At 39.8% G+C, this 20843-nt stretch overlaps 1 protein-coding gene across 1 annotated transcript in view; it reads right to left on the bottom strand.

The window, feature by feature from the left end:
* sdc1 (syndecan 1) overlaps positions 1–19583 on the bottom strand; it is a 43940-nt gene extending 24357 nt beyond the window's left edge. Inside the window, exon 1 of the mRNA XM_033021511.1 lies at positions 19381–19583. Within this exon, the coding sequence (XP_032877402.1) occupies positions 19381–19443 (63 nt within the window). The 5' untranslated portion in view covers positions 19444–19583. The remainder of the gene's footprint in view (positions 1–19380) is intronic.
* Between the last annotated feature and the right edge of the window lie 1260 nt (positions 19584–20843).

The raw sequence follows: 20843 nt of genomic DNA, 5'->3' as shown, positions 1-20843 counted from the left end.
AATATTGGAATATATTTACTAGGACTGTTTCATTTCTATCCAGTTCAATACTTCCACCTCCTTGCTCATTTGTATTCCTAAGCTTGAACCTTCTGTGTACATCCATTTTGCCCCTCCATTGACTGCTGATGTTTTTAAGCACAATGTTCCAAGTTCTGAAATTCCTTCCTAAAAAGCCTCTCAGTTTCCTCAATATAAAACCAGGTTTGTTTTTATCTCTCACCTTCTCCAATTCAACTTCCTTTCACACACATAGGCTCCCAACTCGCTGGGATATGTCCAATTTTTCAGTATCATACAATTAGAGACATTGAATATTACAACCCAATTAAAACATTAGTCTAACCATTTTAATTACAAATCCCACCTTAAATTTGATTTAATTTACAGCTCAGGCACAGACCATTTGACCCCGCAGGCTTGTCCCAGTTTTATAGTTCTTGCAGCCTAGGGGAAAGAAGCTTTGAATATGATGGAAGAGGGACAATGCTGAAAAAGCCCTGGCACAAAAGACACTGTCAGGTCTTGTACAGGTTCTAGAATGACTTACAACATTAACAATCCTGCAACATTACTCTTTGCATTGCAGAAATCTGAATGACTTCCTATAAACAGACTATCACATTTTACCACAGAATTTCAGGACATGCCTTTGCAAGTAAATCAGATCCTACTAATGGTATATTAAGTGGCGCATCCAGCAGCCTTGCCTGTACCCTGAATGTACCTGCCCCTAGAACAAATATGCAGCTCCATTCACAAGTCAGAGCCTGCTGTAATAGCCACTGTTACTTAGGTTGCTTGGCAACATTAGGGTAATGCCAAATCATGGAACAAACTAAAAATTCTGATACTCAAATCATTTGCTCGAGCGGATTGCTGTTAGTGCACTTTCTAGCCCACAATGTTTCATTTCTGTTTCGCAATCATAATTTCTCAGCCACCACCCAGTTGTTAGGTAACTCATGTTCTGGCTTGCAAAAACTTAAATACTCAGATCACTTTTTCCCGCTTATTCCTCAGTTAGGGAGCAGGCCAACTGTATAAAGGAAGAGCATCTTTAAAACCACAGACCCTCCCTACTTTCTTACACACACCCTCAATGAGATTACTAAAAATGAGTAGTGGGACATTACATAGAAGGTGTGTGGATAGTTTACAGCAGATAACTGCATATTGTGGAACCAGAGACCATACATTACCTTAACTAGACAGCAGTTATCTTGTTACAATTTAAAAAAAGCACGACTCATGTGGAAGAAACCTATAGCATAGAACTAATGGTAACATAACCCATTTTTGTACAGTGATAGATCATGATTCTTTTAACAGCAACTTTCCCATTATAAAATTGCATAAACATTTCCAGTTTGTGTGTAATTTTAAATATTAATATCCTTGGATTAAATCAAAATTCATTTTGTTGCACTGCATTCTAATATCAAAATGCTAAATGTAAAATCTATGCAGTGATGATAAACAGTCTTTGTTCTTCACACTGGAGGCAAAAATGAACCAAAATAGTGTCCAAATTATCATTTCTAGAAGATCAAAAATGAAAAAGGATGTGCAACAACACAAAACAATTTGTATCTCCTTTAGTACAGCCCTAGCTGCTTACAGCCAATGCAGCACCTTCGAGGTAGGGTAACTTTTGTAAGTAGGAATGATGGCAACCAAATTGAACACAGAAAGCTCCCATGAAAATTAAAGCAAAGTGTTAATGACCAGAGTGCTTGAGAAACATTGACTGAGGGGGCAGAGAGAACTGCACCATTCCTCTTCAAAATATTACCATGCCATCTTTTCTACCTATCCAAGATTTGAGATGGGGTCGTTTTGACTGCTCAGCTATTGTACTTTGGGCTGAATGTCCACACTTTGTGCAATCCATCGGGGAGCATGATATTAATATGTCCCATTCTCTAAAATTCACTTCAGCAACCGCCAGGACAAATTGGTCTAAAGTACGTCACAGAACTTGTAAATAATGAATTCTCAACATCACTGTTTCATTGTAGGCAGCTTGAAGGTCAGCCAAGTAGCATTTGTGAAACCATGTTCAAAGGGTCTACAATACAAACTGATGAGGAAATTCCAAATTTCCCAATACAATATTGCAAAACCAATGAGGTGGGCAAAAGTTCCATTCTGGGAGATTGCCAGATCTTTGAATTTAAGTTAATGAATGTTGTAATTTTAAAGTAAATGGTGATGTGCAGAATGAACAGAGTTTAAGCGTTGAATTCATTCAACATTCCTTCTCAAGTTCCTTTATACTAAATATTGAACTCTGAAGCCACTGTTAATGAACATTAAGGAGAATCATTCTGATCCTATAAACAGATCGGTTCACTCACACTGTTTAAAAGAAAAACTTCTGAATTATGACTTCAAATCGACTAGAAAAAAAAAAAAAAAATCAGGAAATCTATGTGAGCTGCACTTTTGAATCTAACGTCAGTGCTGATGAAGCTCTGTTAACGGACTTGTGGAAGGTTATGGGTAAGATATTCAGTACTAATATTGAAGTTCAATTCAATGTGGCTATTGCATTGTAACACGCGAGTCACAGCAAATTTCCCAATCTTTCGCAATGATAATTGATGTCCTACCATTTTAGCACAACACTATGGGAAATCGAAGTTCTCACCACCTGAAGGATTCTTTTGGGCCAATATCACTCACTAATTCATTCTTCAAAACTCGGTTTCACCATGTCCAGACAGCTTACGCACCGATTCACAGAGTTGTCTTCTATATATGCCCATGAGGACCAAAGGTTCCGACGGATAACAGCTGTTCAAAACAGAAGATCTTGCACGAGTCAGAGCAGATCGTTGTGAGGCTTTCTACAGAAACACTTCATCTATTTAAGCAAGGGGGAAGATTTCATAGGAACCTGAGGGGTAACTTTTTCCACACGAAGAGTGGTGGGTGTATGGAACGAGCTTCCAGGGGAGGTAGTTGAGGCAGTACTATCACAACATGTAAGAAACATTTAGACAGGTACATGGATAGGACAGGTTTAGAGGGATATGGGCCAAAAGCAGGCAGATGGGACTAGTGTGGATGGCACATATTGGCTGGTGTGGGTAACTTGTGCAGAAGGGCCTGTTTCCACTGTAACACCCTCTATGAATCTATTTACGCCTAGCAAGAAGAAACACCATCATCACATTGATAGCCCCAACTCTCGTGGTTCCACTTGGCTGAAAGATCAAAGTTTAACAAAGTAAACCTACATTTTGGGCCCAAACTTCCATCATACCGGTCATTTTGGAGCCTCCTCAACCCAGAGAGATTCCAGGTGAGCAGCTGGAAGAGAAATCAATTATGTTTCCCTGCACAAAATGTGAACCACAACACAGAAATCAGAGCTCATGATCAGCACAACTTGCTGTAAAGCGGAAGTGTGCTGATATTGCCCAATTTCCAAGTGTTTTAAAGCTTTAAAAAACCTGCCAAGAAGAAATTCAAGAATCAGTTGCCTAAGTCTCCTAGATTAAATCTGATGCATTCTGTCAAGCCCTGACATAGAATCCATTGACAGATCCGGTGCAGAATGAGGTCATTCTACTGATCATGTCAGGACTGGCAGAAGCAGACCCACCCAACCCAGAAACCCACATTTCAGCTCCCAATCTACCTCTACGCACTGTTAGCCCAAACCTACCGATTTTTTTAACACTTTAAGGATGTTTTTGCTGTTTTTAAAGCCTTTTTAGGAAATGCATTTTTGACCCCCCCCCCCAGAACACTCTAACCCATGTTTTCCACTTAGATCCATGCACCACTGGTATTGATCTTTATGCCGAGGGAAATAAGTCATTCTTATCCACTCTTTTTAAACTCTTCACTATTACATTCCACAACTAAACCTGTCTTCAGCTTTCACCTTTCCATGTTGTAACCCAAGCTAAGGCCCCTGTATTTCTACATACAGTAGGCACCTCAAGACACTGGGAAGACACCATTAATGTTGTCAATGGACCTCCTAATTCCATGTAGGCTAAATAATCCAACATTGTTGTCCTCTTGTAGACCAACACCCCCAGCACTGAGACTTCAGTTGTACTCAGTGCTCAGCCTGATGGGCAAGCAACAGATGGTGACACAAAACCCTGAGGCCTACCCCACCTCAGTCAGGGTAAGAGATTGCTAGTCAGACAGAAGAATAGATTCAAGGATGTGCTCAGAGCCAAGTTGAAAAATATCCACCTTTATTGACTCCTTGAAATCGCTGGGCCATGACTACTGGCGGTGGGGAAGGAACATTTGGAAAGGTATTGTAAATATCATGGAAGTTCATGGATCAGGGCCACATAGAAACTCTTTGTAAATATTGACAGAGCACAGCAGTTCACAAATTGTTTACCTGCCCAACAGATCAGATACCTACAACCCCAAAGCCCGTAGTGTCCATTTTGAACACATCAGTCACCTCAGAACCCATTAAAACTTGAGTGGAAGCAAGTCATCCTCTCATGATACTGCCCAAGAAGACTGTAGTGCAATCACATCATTCTGAAATGATAGGGAAAACTAAATGTATTCCACCGGTGGGCTAACTTGTGCTTCATTTTGTGTCAACCTAAGCTTCCTGTTCGTATCTTCTGTACGTTTGGAAATTTGGAATCTCGCAATAACACCTTATCTGTCTTTCCTTTATTCATCGTAAATCAGTAGATATATATACACATCGAGAAATTATTATCTCATTACTTCCTATCTGCAGATCATCCCATGCTCAGTCAGCCATGTATTAATGGGCATGTGGGCCAGGTGTGGCCGTAACTGATGCTAGAGTCAGATAAAAAGTGTGAGATTTCTAAACATACAAGGGAAATAATAACGGCATTGTGAAGTCTGACAATATTTCTATTCAATCTTCAGAAATGTTTGGGGATTTGATTTCCAAATGATATCAGATTTAGCTATTAGTAAAACAACAGCTATGAAAATAACAAGCATTAAGAAAATAACAAGCAATAATCAGCTTCGGAAGTGGCGGCGCTGCCTTAGCAGCTACGGCTCGCCTGCAGTCCGTCTGTTTTTTCTTTTTTTGTTGTTTTCTTGTCCTGTTTTAGTTTGTTAATTTTAGTTATTAGGTTGTGCAAGTTAAACATTTTGCTGTGAAGGTATGATTCAAATGTGGATCGATAAATATATATTTGAGATAAATAGAAACAGTACACATCATTAAAAAACTTCAATTTAAGCTCCAATAAGCTCCAATCAGAATTAGTAAGTGCATAATTATGGAGAAAATGTTAAGCAAGATTTTCACGTTTATGCTTTGCAGTATCTTGATACTGATCTTGCCATGCAGCAAGTGAAACTTTATTTCAGGCTTCCTGTGGTGACAATGCATCTGCTCCACCAATCTGTGGTCCAAATCATTACTCAACAGCACACAACATGTACACAAATCAAACTTACTACAATCAAGATGTGTTCTTCCAATGACTTGTACAAGTGTTATTAAACTAACTGACAGAAGAAGAGTCAGGAAGTCTGCAAGCGTCAGAAAGAGCATAATAGGCCTTTCTCACGGGGCGACTTGACGCAAGATGTAACCAGAGTGAAGTGGTCGTGGTCTAGCACGATATCACACGATATAACGGGGGGTAGATAAAGAGTTCCCACGGGTACTCGGCATTTCTGTTATTTGTGCGAGTGACTTGTCCGTCTCCCGAGCTTTCCCGTTAAATCTTGAATGAACATTGTGAACTGTGAAGTGTTGTTAAATCATCACGTGGCACAAATGATGTCACTTTTTTTTAGACAAGCATTACAAGTGCTTTGACACATTGACACATGTTCCATTAGCGATATTGAGACCACCTTTTTAAGAATGGATGTTTTACAGAGAGGTGTAAACATACTAGAAGCGATCGTTCCCTTCACATACAGAGAAAGTTATATGGCATCGCTAAAATCAATATGCATTCCGAGTATTAAATATAATCGTTTATACTCAATGTTAAACGATTACAGATCATAGAAATGTAGTGAGTCCAACGCGATTGTAAACGGCTTATACGGTCCAAATGGGAAAAGCCGGTTTGTGCCAAGTGTATCTGAGTGAGCCGCATACAGAAAACCACTGAAATCTCGAATTCACGAGTTCAGAATTTATAAACAAAGTACTTAGAGAATCATAGGAACAGAAAATAGATCACATAATTTGTATAATAAGTAACCACCATTCCAAAATCAAATAGTATCGAATCAAATGAGTTCAAAAGAGATGGACAAAGCTTGAAAATAATCAGAGGAAATTCCCTGAAACACTCAAATACATCAGTACCGGCAGTTGGTTCCCTAACTGTAGATCTATGCGTTGACAGAGGAAAGTTCTACAAAAGAAAACGAGCTACTTTCTGGGGAATTCCTCCGTCTTGGAAGGGCTTTGAAGAGTTTTTCCCACAATTTAACCAGCTTGTGCCAAATTACATTGGTATAACTCGTCAGACGCATTGTGGCAGCTGCGAACCCTCACAGTTTACATAAAGATAATAACATCGATATTCGCCATGGCAGCAACATTGTTTATCTAAATGCCACTTTTAGTCTCCCATTGATTTAATGAGTATTAGAAAAAAATAGGACAAAATCACAGGTACATATTCTCTAAACGCTGGTGGCAATTCTACCGAAACTTACCAGACGTTGGAAATAAACACTTCATTTAAAAAGACCTCTTGAAGGCTGCAGATTGCTGGTGAGACACTTTTGGAATGCTCTTTTATATATAAACAGCCTGGAAGCTCCGTAGAGATCGTGTGGGCAGAGAACGACCAGCATGTTCATTCCAGATTACTCACCTTCTGTCCCCTCTGTCCAGCTTCCGGGTTCACCGTTTGCAGGAGTTCCCACGGTACACGCAAGAGTTAATACGGATATCGCACTGGCCACTACGTCCATATAATGTTTCAATGGTCAACCACAAGTGTACAAGTCACTCTTGGAGAAATTCAAGCTTGCTTGAATTTTCTCCCGAGTCAACAAGTTACACGAGTACCTGCCGTTAGCACCACAGTGGTCCACGGTGGTCCACGAATGCCGTACGGTTATCGTACGAGGTTCCCACGATGTTCAACTCTGGTTACCTCTTGCGTCAAGTCGCCCCGTGAGAAAGGCCTATAAGAGTCAGGAAGTCATGATGCAGCCCCAGAGGACTTTGGTTAGGCAGCATTTAGAGTATTGTGTGCAGTTCTGGTCGTCCCATTAACCGGGAAGATGTGGAGGCTTTGGAGAGGGTGCAGAGGAGTTGTACCAGAATGCAGCCTTGATTAGAGGGTTTCTGCTACAATGGGAGGCTAGGTAAACTTGGATTGTTTTCCCTGGAAAATCAAAGGTTGAGTGGAGACTAGATAGAAGTATGTAAAATTATGAGAGGCATAGAAAAGATAGACAGTCAGAACCATTTTCCCCAGGGTGGAAATGTCCAACACTGGACAGCATACCACATAGAAACATAGAAAATAGGTGCAGGAGTAGGCCATTCGGCCCTTCGAGCCTGCACCGCCATTCAATATGATCATGGCTGATCATCCAACTCAGTATCCTGTACCCATCTTCTCTCCATACCCCCTGATCCCTTTAGCCACAAGGGCCACATCTAACTCATTCTTAAATATAGCCAATGAACTGGCCTCAACTACCTTCTGCGGCAGAGAAATCCAGAGATTCACCACTCTCTGTGTGAAAAATGTTTTCCTCATCTCGGTCCTAAAAGATTTGCCCCTTATCCTTAAACTGTGACCACTTGTTCTGGACTTCCCCAACATCGGGAACAATCTTCCTGCATCTAGCCTGTCCAACTCCTTAAGAATTTTGTAAGTTTCTATAAGATCCCCCCTCAATCTTCTAAATTCTAGCGAGTACAAACCGAGTCGATCCAGTCTTTCTTCATATGAAAGTCCTGACATTCCAGGAATCAGTCTGGTGGACCTTCTCTGTACTCCCTCTATGGCAAGAATGTCTTTCCTCAGATTAGGAGACCAAAACTGTACGCAATACTCCAGGTGTGGTCTCACCAAGACCCTGTGCAACTGCAGTAGAACCTCCCTGCTCCTATACTCAAATCCTTTTGCTATGAATGCTAACATACCATTCGCCTTCTTCACTGCCTGCTGCACCTGCATGCCTACTTTTAATGACTGGTGTACCATGACACCCAGGCCTCGTTGCATCTCCCCCTTTCCTAATCGGCCACCATTCAGATATTAGTCTACTTTCCTGTTTTTGCCACCAAAGTGGATAACCTCACATTTATCCACATTATACTGCATCTGCCATGCATTTGCCCACTCACCCAGCCTATCTAAGGTAAGGGGGGGGGGGGGGGGGGGGGGGGCAGGGGGGGGGGGGGGGGGGGTTAACTTGGCATCATTCTGCATGATGTAATGAACAGATTTGCTAGATTTTTTAAGATTAAGCAAATTACTTAGATTTCAAATGACTCGTAATTGAATATTGTTTTAACGACCAGTTCTATAGTGTTTTATTTTTCCATATATTTTGCAAAAAAATGAATGCAATATTTCATGAATTGCCAGAATTTTTTTTATCAGTAACTATAAAATGGCAGACTGAAAATATGCATTTTTCCCTCCAGAGCAACTATACAGGCAAACAAACCATCAGAATTCATTCTCTTTAAGAGCCAATATATTCTCCAAACAACTGTTGCCATTGGAGTTATTATGTAAATATTTGGCAGTTACGGGAAGCACTTTGAACTACAGTCATCCAAGATCATATACACTAGGTCCATTGAACTCTTACTTTTAAAGATTATAAAACCAGCTTTAGGCAGAAATATGTATGTGACAAATTAAATATACATTCTGTATAAAATCATGAGAGGAATAGATCGGGGAGTTGCACAGAGTCTCTTGCCCAGAGTAGGTGGATCAAGGACCAGAGGACATAGGTTTAAGATGAAGGGGAAAAGATTTAATTGAAATCTGAGGGGCAACTTTTTCACACAAAGGGCAGTGGGTGTATGGAACAAGCTGCTGGAGGAGGTAGTCGAGGCTGGGATAATCCCAACATTTAAGAAACAGTTAGACAGGTACATGGATAGGACAGGTTTGGAGTGATATGGACCAACTGCAGGCAGGTGAGACTAGTGTAGCTGGGACATGTTGGCCAGTGTGGGCAAGTTGGGCCAATTGTCTTGTTTCCACGCTGTATCACTCTATGACTAGCTATGTGGACCAATAATTTAGAAACGTTGTGAGGGATAAGATGATTAAACCACCATCATTGCGATTTTGTCGCAATGACAACGTCATCTCCTATCCATGTAACACATGTACCATGTAACACAGATACTGGGCTATAGACAGGTACCTGCATGCTCAAACACACCAGCCTTTAAGGGAAGAGAAGTTGTCCAATAATCTTTTTTTGTTGTTGAGTCGGGGAAAGAAAAAGCAAATTAATATTTTTTCATGAGTACATTCAGACTTTAGGAATATATTTAGCTTCAATGTGGTGTTATATTTGTGTACACAATAAATTCCTTGCATGTGTTCCTATGTAATGTCTATTTTAATGACTAGATATTATACCTATTTGTAACAAAGAATTAGGAAGTTAAATTTCTCTTCTGTAAAAGGACACAAAGTACTGGAGTAACTCAGCAGGTCAGGCAGCATCTCTGGAGAACATGGATAGGTGATGTTTCAGATTGCGACTTCTATGAAACTTTGTTTTATGTGGAATAGGATGGTGTTTAAAATTAGAAACATCATTGAGTATTCATATTGCTGGTCAATAATCCTTGTTACATTTGATAGAAATCCATGGATTAAATACATTGCTCGATTACATAAAATATACAATGCTGAATTTCAAATGGAGATCAATTCCTTTAGAAGTGAAACAATGTGGACGGAAGTAATATAATGACAAACTGTTAAATTAATTCTGAAACTAGGTTCTTGCCCCTGCATAGAAATGGAGAAGTTAGGGTAGGGTGACGCGGAATAACAGGATCGATGCAATCAAATCAGATCAAAAGATCACACTAACTTCAGATGTTGTTACCTAAAACAAGTCTTATTCTCTTTATGCATTCAGCAGTCATCACATCAGTTCTAGAGACGTGTCTAGTCATTTACTTTGAGACGTAGCCATGGTGTGACCAAATAGCAATGTTCCATTCAATAAATGATACAATAATCTTATTATATGGGGCCAATAGCACTCTAATTTCAGAAATAATTTGCTCCACATGGAAATATCTACCACCAATATCTCAACTACTTTCCTTTAAAAAACAAATCAAAACATTATATTCTCCAAATCATGGTTTGAGGCAGATAAGCAACTGGTTGGCATAAATAAAATGGGCTGAAGGTCTGCTTCCATGCATGTAACTATCTTTATAACTCAAACAGCCACTACCACAGCATATGGCAAAATTGTTGAAAAGAATCCCAATCATGTTGCAAGACCAAGGGGAAAAGAGAAAACAAGGAGGGAAAGAAGGTGTTTACTCAACATACATTTGCACATAGGTAGACAGAAATGCTGGAGAAACTCCGCGGGTGAGGCAGCATCATGGAGTGAAGGAAATAGGCAACGTTTCGTGTCGAAACCCTTCTTCAGACATTTGCACATAGTGTCTAATTAAATTTGACAGCCCTTCAGAATAATACATAAAAATGAATAACTTACTAATAATTGAGTAATAATGAAGAGTATTGCTATGGGACTACGCATGCCTTTTACAGCTTTTCCAGGGCAAATGTCAAGAGTTCTTCTGAGAACTGCCAATATTTTCCCGTACAAATACAAGGAAGTTTAGAAATCCCCCAGATATGTGTCTGATTAAGAAAGCCCAGTGTTCTTGCAACTGATCACCAAGATCTTGCTAACTGTGTTCCATTGGTGAACTCCACATGGGAGAGCAACTTCACCGCTTTGATTGGGAAGAGAAGTGTATTGAAAAATTTCGAGTTGACCATGCAATCTGTTCTGCATGGTAAAGAATGCCTTAATGCAAAGCTCGTTGATTACGTGCCAGGACAACACTTTGGAACACAACCGACCTTGAGAGAGAATGAGAAAAATGTGCTAGTACTCTGAACCATGACCACAGTGGAGAAATCTTCAACTGAACAGTTCAAGTGCATACATTCATATTGAGCCGCTTCATAAAGTTACAATGCCTCCATTAACTTCTGAATAGCTTGCAACACTCAACAGGAGCCCACATGTTAAATAACAGCAAGGAGCATGAAAACAAAACCAAATAATAATCTTGAATAAATGTGGCATTGCATACGAGGATATGGACCTTTATAACACTGCTTTTCCAACTGCTGCAAATGTGGATTGGTTTTGTTAGTTCCACAAAATTACTGTAAAAAAAACTTCAGGAAATCATTGATGACGGCATGGAATATACATCTGCAGATGTAACATTTATCTTTTAACTTGAATGCAATTGACGATTCAGAACTAATCTAAAGTATAAGAACATTACAAAGAAGCAAGTCCTTGCGCCTGTGGTGTTGATTTTTAACCAGTGCGAGTACCAACTTCCTGATATCCCCCGACTCAACTCCCTAAAAATTTGTGCACAGTAATTAATAGTGAGCAAAGCCATCTTTTGATCTAGTGAAAATCTACTGGGAAAATAAAGCATTATATTCTCTAGTGCAGTGGTTCTCAAATGGGGGTACGCGTACCCCTGGGGGTACGTGAAGGCACTCCAGGGGGTACGTGAGATTTTAAAATATAGGCCTACATATATGTAGGCCTATATTTTTGCGCTGGTTAGGGGGTACTTGGCTGAAAAAATATTTCACAGGGGGTACATCACTGAAAAAAGGTTGAGAACCACTGCTCTAGTGAAATCAGTTTCCTTTTAGATGTTCATTTTCTTGCTTCCCCTCTATTGCATTATAAGATACCCTTTTTCCCCCCAATTGATAGCCAATTCTGATTGCAATGCCTTGCTGGGCTCATCCTGTAATTAATATTGTATAACTGAAAACTGACAGATTATGTTTAGATTAGAAAATGACCAATATTCCACATAAAGCTATATTTGTCCATTCACAATGAATTTCATACTGCTCTAATAGCTAAAGCTCTCCATTTAAAAAAAAACGTATGGGAGCAATCAACTTGAAAAATTGCTCCCAATTGCTCTGTGGTTTAATTATAATACTCTATTTTAACTCCATCTTAATACTAATTAAGAAATCATAGAGACAAAGATTCTACATTGCATTTATCTGGCAACTTTCACCACCGAGGTATTTTACAGCCAATAAGGGTTTTTTTTTTTAATTTAAAACATTCTAACAGTAACCACACTTATTTTTCTTTTAAATCTTGAGATCTAAACCATTTTAATAAAAGATACAGAAAGGAAAGGATTTGAGAATTAAATCTTAGAGTGGGCGCGATTACGAATTCTTGACCCTATGGGTGGCAGAAGCAGAATTCATGCCATTAAATTGGTATTGGATCAGGACACAAGGAAGAATAATTTCCAAGCCAATGGGGAAATCTCGAGGTAATGGGATTGGTAAAACATGGAGTTAGGATGAACTAAAATGAATTGAACTGCTTCATAGATTCATACAGCAAGGAAACAGGCCCTTTGGCATAATTCACCCTTGCTGACCAAGATGCTCTAGATAAGATAGTCCCATTTGTCCATGTTTGGCCCAGATCCCTCCACACCTTTCTCCATCCATGTATCTGTCCAACTGTCCTTTAAAAGCTATTATAGTATTTGTCTCAACCACCTCTTCTGAGAGCTCATTCCATGTATTCATCATCCTCTGAGTGAAAAGGTTGTCCCTCAGGTTCGTATTAAATCTTGCCGCCCTCACTTTAAACATACATCTTCTTGTTGGTGATTTCCCCTACTCTGGATAAAAGACTGTGCAGTCACCGTTTCTATTCCCCGCATGATTTTATACAACTCTATATGATGACTTCTCATTCTCCTACACTCCTGGTAATAAAGTCCTCGTCTGCCCAACATCTACCTATAGCTCAGCCCTCCAACTCTAGCAACTTTCCATTAAATCTTCTCTGCACTCTTTCCAGTTTAGCAACATCCTTCCAATAGCAGGGTGATCAAAACTGAACCAAGTGTGGCCTCACGATCGTCTTGTACAACAGTAACATAACATCCCAAATTCTATACCCACTACCCTGACCGATGAAGGCCAATGTACCAAAAGCATTCAGACCACCCTATGATGCCAATTTCAGGGATCTATATACCTGTCTCTCTGCTCTACAACACTCTCCAGGCCACTACCATTCACTGGGCAGGTCCTGTCTGATACTATCAAAGTCGGCTGTACTCCATTTCAGAACTTTAACTTGGGGACCACCCTGTCCTTTTCCATAACTACTTTAAAACTTCCTTCTGAGCTGCAAAAAAATGGACATAATTTTATACATGTAGGAAGTGTGGCATGAACTTTCAAAGAGGTGGTTTGCCACAAAATACAAAATAATAATGTCCAGATCATTTTATTTTAAAATTGATGTTCATTGAGGAGTAAATATTGGGGAGGACAATAAAGTTAATCCCATCCTTCTCATTATCACAGGATCAACATCTGATGCAAAAGGTGACACCTAGAATAGTGCAATATATTCATTTAAGAACCATCTAGACATGAACTTGATTACCAATCTTGCTGGGCTGGAGTCAGCAGTCTCAATCAGAAGAGCTGGGTTTCAGCCATGGAAACTTCAGCAAGTCTTGCGCTTTTAAGTACATGGTACCAGACATGGAATTCCAAGATTACTGAGTGTCGCACCAGTCAGCACACCGCAAGCCTGGACTCTCTATCGAGTCCAGCTGTGCAGGCATTTTTAAGAATTGCATGGGTTAAAATGCAAACTCTAGCCAAGCTGATAAAAGCACAAGGGAAAGTAAGATTGCTGGTGAGATATATGATGTTTTAATGACGTATTTAAGAATTAATTTGACTTTAGACTTTAGAGATAGTGTGGAAACATATCCTTCGGCCCATCGAGTCCACGCTAGGGACGATTTCCAATTTACAGAAGCCAATTAACCTACAAACCCACACATCTTTAGAGCGTGGGAGGGAACTGGACACCCAGAGAAAACCCACATGATCACAGGGAGAACGTGTAAACTCCGCACAGACAGCACCCGTAGTCAGGATCGAACCCGGGTCTCTGGTGCTGTACAGCAGCAGCTGTGCAACCGTGCCACCCTGGAATTTTTTAAAAAAAATTTCAATGTTATTTTCTTAATTCTGAAAGTTAGTTGCATTAAAAGAACTTAAAATCCTTGCAGCGTTTCCTGGAGGCAAAACTCTGCCTCCAGCTGTGCGTTCTGTCAAAACCTGTCAGAGACATTAGGTTAGCGCCTCAGCACTTTGCCCTCTGAAGCCCCATTGGACGGCCAAACTCTGGAGGACTTTGCGTTTGGCCATCCATATCTATACCAGGTTAATGAGCATGGGCAGGAGTCATGATTGGACTATCCGGGAGATGGGCCCGGTCAAGTCCAATGCCAGCGGCAGTCAGGAATGGTGCCAGACACAAAACCGCCCTGCTTTAATTTCACACTTGCGTGATTTGGAAGCCTTCGGGCAAAGCTAGTTAGAATCAATGATAGGGCTCAAAAAAATATTTTTTGGAAATGTAACAAAACTGTTGAAAACACCCAACTTTTGATTCAAGTACGAGAAAATGGGGAAGTCTCGAGAATTTAAGACACTAGTTCATATGTCGCATTTTCAGAGTAGTCTTCCCTTCAACTCAGGCTCTGCACCAGAGTGTAGCTTGCAAAAGCTGTCCCAGAGTGTCCTTTCATAATTTAATGCATAGTAATTTAACTAATAATCACAGTAAATTATGATTAAAAACATCCATGGAGCACGTCTGGAAGCAAGGTGGGAAAACAGAAGGATTCAGTTTTGCCTGGTGAACTATGGTAAATACCTCCTCTAGTACACTGTTATTATATCTCAATTCCAACACATGCATTAAAACATAATTGTATACAAGTAAATAACACATTCAAATGGAGCATACTGGTGAGCCCTGGCGTTTCTTGGACAAACATAGATTTGATTCATTTTGGTTTCTCTTTGATGTTATTCTTTTTTCAGTCAACTGATCAGGACTTGTATGTTGCTCATAGCAATGAAATAAATACTCATTTGTTTGGAAAAGTCTTAATGCTACATTAGTCACCACACCCTTACAGAAGATTTGAAACGGCAGAATTTGCCTCCAGCAATCAACAAGAAACAGTAAAACATAAGCAGATATCAATATCCTTAAGTTACCTTAAGCCATTTATGAATAAGATTTCATCTGCATCTCTTCCACTGAAAGTCTGTGCAGAAAAACTCTTAAAGTTTGAGAGTGCGATTAAATGCAGTACCTTACTCTAATCATTAATCCTCCACAAATGAACAAATCCAATACTAGTTGGGAAAGCAATCCACAAGAAGGATGCAATAAAACAATGTTTTTGAGTGGGCAAAAAAATGAGGCTAGAGGAATATATTGTAGTGAATTGTGAGATTAGTCACCTTGCTCAGTATAGAATGGTGAAAGACCAGTAAATGTCAATGTGCAAAAAAAATGTTTATGTACAAAATAGAGGAAAAAACAATGAAAGTAATCTGTTGGCATCATGAGTGGGCAGAGGAACATAAAGCTTCCAGATTTTGGTGAAGTTATATATATTTATCCTCGAGCATCATAAGGCAAATATGTGCAAGCACGTCTACATATATTTATATTGTGGGTCTGAAGATGCACTGTGACCTGCGTGATCCACTTTATGCTGCCTCATTGGATATCATTGCAAGGGGTGGCCACAGTACAAAAGGAGGGATGGTTTGCTGCAACTGGCAAGTCCACACTGTTAGAACGATGTTGCTTTGTTCTGCATAACCAAGGATGGATACACTTCCTTTCAATGCAGTGAACATTCATTTCACTGCTTCGCAGGAGGGACCATGTATTCACTATAATTTAGAGGAATGAAAGATTATCTCAGGATCTAGAAAGAATTGACTGAATGACGACTTCTGTTTTCTTTTTCTGCAGAACTAGGTGCAGTACATCTGGGTAAGAGGGTGACATTTTATGGCTGAGAGAAGAAAAAAAATCTTTACCCTGAGAATTCTTAATCTTTGGAACTCTTTATCCAGAAAACAGTGGATTCTTAGTCAATGAGCATATTTTCAGCTGTGATAGATTTCTGGATTCTTTGAGGATATGGCAATTGGGTGGGGTTATCATATATTGGAGATGATCTGTCAAGATCTCACTGAATCAAAAATCAGGTGAGATGGCCTCTATGGTCCACTCCCATTTCTTTTTTGGATTTTATTTACAAAATCACCAAGACATGAACAAATAAAGAAATTAAAATAATTTTTCATTAAATGATTATTTAAACAATCTTTGACAAAAGTCACATTTTATGCAAGGTAAGCAATAATTATAATTACTGGGCTCAAAGTTAATGAAACAAAACATGTCTACACCTGGTATGAAGGTATAGACACAGAGCCACCTTCAAAAATATTGCAAGTCCCATTAAGAGCCAACAATTATTGGTCATTTATAAATGAATTTGTCTTTTTCTTCACAGGTACTTAAATGACACAACCATAAAAGAAGATCATTGTTTTCCTTCCGTGAATTTTGTAGAAAATATCAAACCAATTCAAAGGTTTTTACACCAGTCAATTGGTTTGCCATGCCAATGAAACAGAGTTTTGCAGAAATGGTTTTAATTACATGGTTGGCAGATAATTGGGTAATAACAATTAGCTAATTAAAACCAACTGAAGATAAAGCTGCACCGCAACAGCAAAATACTACAAGGGTGAAAATGGCATTCAATAATCAAAACCGGAAGCAAATAGCAAATAGAATATTAACTGCATGTTATGTATAGCATGGAACCAGGCTCTTCAGTCCAACTTGGCAACGGCAACCAAGATGCCGCATCTACTGTACATTAGTCCCACCTGCCTGCATTTGGCACGTATCCCCCTTAATCTCTCCTATTCATGTGCTTGTACAAATGTAATTTAAATGTTGTTATAGTACCTGCCTCAACTACCTCCTCTGACAGCTTGTTCTGTACACCCACTCTGGGTAAAATACTCTGTACACCTACCCTATATATCCCCCTCATGATCTTACACACTTACAAGATCACTCTTCGTCTTCCTGTGCTCCAAGGAATAAAGTCCTAGCCTGCCAAACCTCTCCCCATAGCTCAGGCCCCCAAGTCCTGGCAACATCCTCGTAAATCTCCTTTGCACTCTTTTCAGCTTAACTTTAAGGGCCTGAACAGGGACTTGATCCTGGATCCTCAGTTTAAAAGTCTGATGCTCAATAGACTAAGCTACTTGGGCACTCCTCCCTGACATGCAATAAATCATAAATGTAGTACCAATCCATCATAAGATTAAAATTAGTAAGATTTTCATTAGATCAAATGCAGTAAATCTGTAATTATTACACTTAAATCATATCCAGCAAATAACAGTTTGAAAGGCCAAAGCACCTTTTATAAAGTGGCTTATATATCTGGCAGGTCATCAAGACTCAGTGTTCTGCAGACTGTCAGGAATAAACTTTTAGATATTTTTGAAGGGTTAGTACATGTCTCATTTGAATGACATATTTTCACAACACAATCAATTTGGATTCTTCCAGTACTTGCAGTGCTGTGTATGTGCAGGCAGGAATGGGCAATGAATGGGTCTCGTACACAGGTGTACATTGTGGCAGATCCAGTCAGGCCAATAACATCCCTAAGCATGTTGAGACCAATGTGGCTCTGGGGGGGGGGGGGGGGGGGGGGGGGGGGGGGGGATGATGTATATTATGCCCAAAGCAACCTTTCCGTGTTCCACCCACTGCCCATCTTCAGATCATGTCAGTATTTCTTAGTTCTTAGTCATGCCCATCATTTGACATATGATCTATCTAAAGTTGCCAGGCTCAGCTCTGTGACTTCCCATATATGTACTGCAATACAGACATCCTTGCACACATTTCACACCTAAGGCCAACAGAGCAATGGACCAACCTGGCTAGACTTATGTAAGTAAATAGTTAGTTAGTTGTAATGATAAGTCTGGTTTTCTTGACTGCTGTCCAATCTTAACCATTACATTGGATTTAGCATCACATCCTGATAAAGCCACTAAAAGGAATGGATCATTGGGAGGATCGTGAACTAAGAGTTGACCTTTATGAAATATTAACAATATAATTCAAAAGCAGATTTTAACCACCTCAAAACAAGTGAGTGTGGAGAAACAACACACGCACAAAATAAGCATCAAGTAGACCAAATCCTTAATAGGACGCCCTTTCTCTCCTCCCCCCGCCTCACCCCAACCATCCTTCATTACTCTCCTTGAAATAACTCTTAGAGGAACACGAATATCCTGGTTGCTCTTTTAGTTAGATTAAGAAGTAAATATCTAAAGTATTCAAAACATTGAAAAGTATTCAAAACAGTGAGTATAGATTATATTTAAAAGTTTTAATTATAATAGTCTTGTTGATGTTTATTAAAGGTCATTAAAACACGTGGGATAGAGGCTGAGAGAAGTACGCACATACATCACATATATCTTTTAAATATTTATTTCAAAAATCTTGCTGGTGGGGGGTCATCAAAGAAGATCGTCTCGGAGTTCAAAAATGTTAACAGAATAAAAATATTCGGATTTCTCCTATGTTAGATTTCCTTTAGGAATGCATTTCACGCTGTATCACATTCAGAATAGGATCTGGCTCACAATTATGCCTTCAGGTAATTGTATCGCACGCAGATTGCATTCATCGGTGTGTCATTCATGTTGCCCACTACGATGTGCAACAGTTTAGTGTACACGGCAATGGTTAATCAAAGAATCACAGTTACTTGCTTCTTCTTCAGCTAAACACAGAACGAAAGGGGCAAGAAAGTTACAATAAATCAATGTAACTCCAGTTTAGATGGGGTTCGGTACTTTGTGTGTGCGTGTCTATGGAAAGGGGAGTGTGAAGTGTGCTCTCTAGACATGTATTGCATTAGTTCAAAATAAAAAGCCAGACCGATCCAGGAGCCCTTTCTAAGGCACAATCGAACCCAACGTTAAATCCGATCATATTCTTTCCGGTCCCCTTGCAAGGTAATTGTGTTCTCATGTTTCCAGACGATATTTTAAAGGAACAATTAAACACAATGTTCTCTATTTAGGCACATTCTCGGGGCGTTGTAACTCACGTGGGGAGATTCATACCTCGTCAAACTATAACCACGTTCGAATAAAGACCATACGATCACTTCAACAAACCACAAACACTTACCAACAGGACGGCGGGGTAGACCATGGCCAGAAGAAAGGCGAGGCTGAAATTTGGCATCTTCATTGTTAATTTGAAATGAAATATCCGACAACGAAATCCCCTTTTGTCAATGTATGGAGCTGCCTTTACTGAGTTAATATCTGGCAGCTCCAAACTAATATAGTCTCCAGTTCCTGGCGTCACTGCTGTACTCTCAACCACCCGCCCACTCCATGCACTTGGAGATAAAAACCTGCCTGCGGCAAATCTGCTCAGCTGCCTTAGTCACCTGCGGAAAACCTGCTCATTCGTTTTATTTGCGATAATTACCGATCTGTAGTTGAAACAAAAATTAAAGATACAAACTACCAAATCGTGTGGCTTGCTGCATACGAACATTTTATTTTAAAGTTTCCAGTTTTTGGACTAGTTTTATTTCATTGCTGGGGCTCTTTTTTTAAAAAAAAGAAAGAGAACCTGGTCACATTTAAGTAAATAAAGTATAATGTATTCACTTTACTCCTACAATGGCGCGACAGAAATATGTGGTGCAACAATATAATTTTCTCCAATTGGAAAAACTGAAAACGCTGGAAATAGTTATTGCGTGAGGCAGCATCCAGCTTTATCCCAAGCCAGGTTCAGTTGGTGCGATAAACCTGTTGCGAAATGGAAGTGAACGTGATGGCAACATCATCTTGCATCCACACTGTTGCTCTGGATTGATGAAGGACATCACTATGTTGTCCTGTTGCATTGCTCATACAACAGAACTGATTGATAGGTTGAAAGATACACCATGGAAACAGGCCCTTTGGTCCACATGGCCACTCTGACCACACATCTCCAGTTCACACTAGTCCTATATTATCCCACTTTCCCATCCAGTCCCTACACATGAGGGATAATTTGCAGTGGGCCATGACCCTACAAACCCGCATGTTGTTGGGGTGTGGGAGGATACCGGAGTACCTGCAGGAAACCCACGTGGACACAGGAAGAACATGCAAACTACACACAGGCAGCACCGGAAGTCAGGATCAAACCTGGATCTCTGCCGCTGTTAGCCCACCAGCTGCCCCATAAAAAAACACAAGGACAGTAATAGCTGGTAAATGCACAATAATGTGAATGGAGAGCAATTAGGTACATTAGGTGAAGATAGCACCAACACAGGCACAATGGGACAAATGGGATTGCACTGTACAAAGTGATTTGCTACAAAATTGGTCACATAGGTAGAACATGAAAGATAGTGTTTCAACTATTCCATTTGGAAGAGGAAGAAGTTCAAATCTTTCTCTGTGTTATTTTCATATTGTTTTTCAAATGGTGTTATGAACAAGAGAGAAATTTACTTTGAACTTTTATTTCCAATTAGGAGTACAAACATTAAGGATGAAACAAACGTAACAGACGAAGGGTCTCGACCCGAAACGTCACCCATTCCTTTTCACTAGAGATGCTGCCTGTCCCACTGAGTA

This window comes from Amblyraja radiata, chromosome 5, assembly GCF_010909765.2.
Source record: "Amblyraja radiata isolate CabotCenter1 chromosome 5, sAmbRad1.1.pri, whole genome shotgun sequence".
Taxonomy (NCBI): Eukaryota; Metazoa; Chordata; class Chondrichthyes; order Rajiformes; family Rajidae; genus Amblyraja; species Amblyraja radiata.
This window is presented reverse-complemented; position numbering and strand designations above follow the sequence as displayed.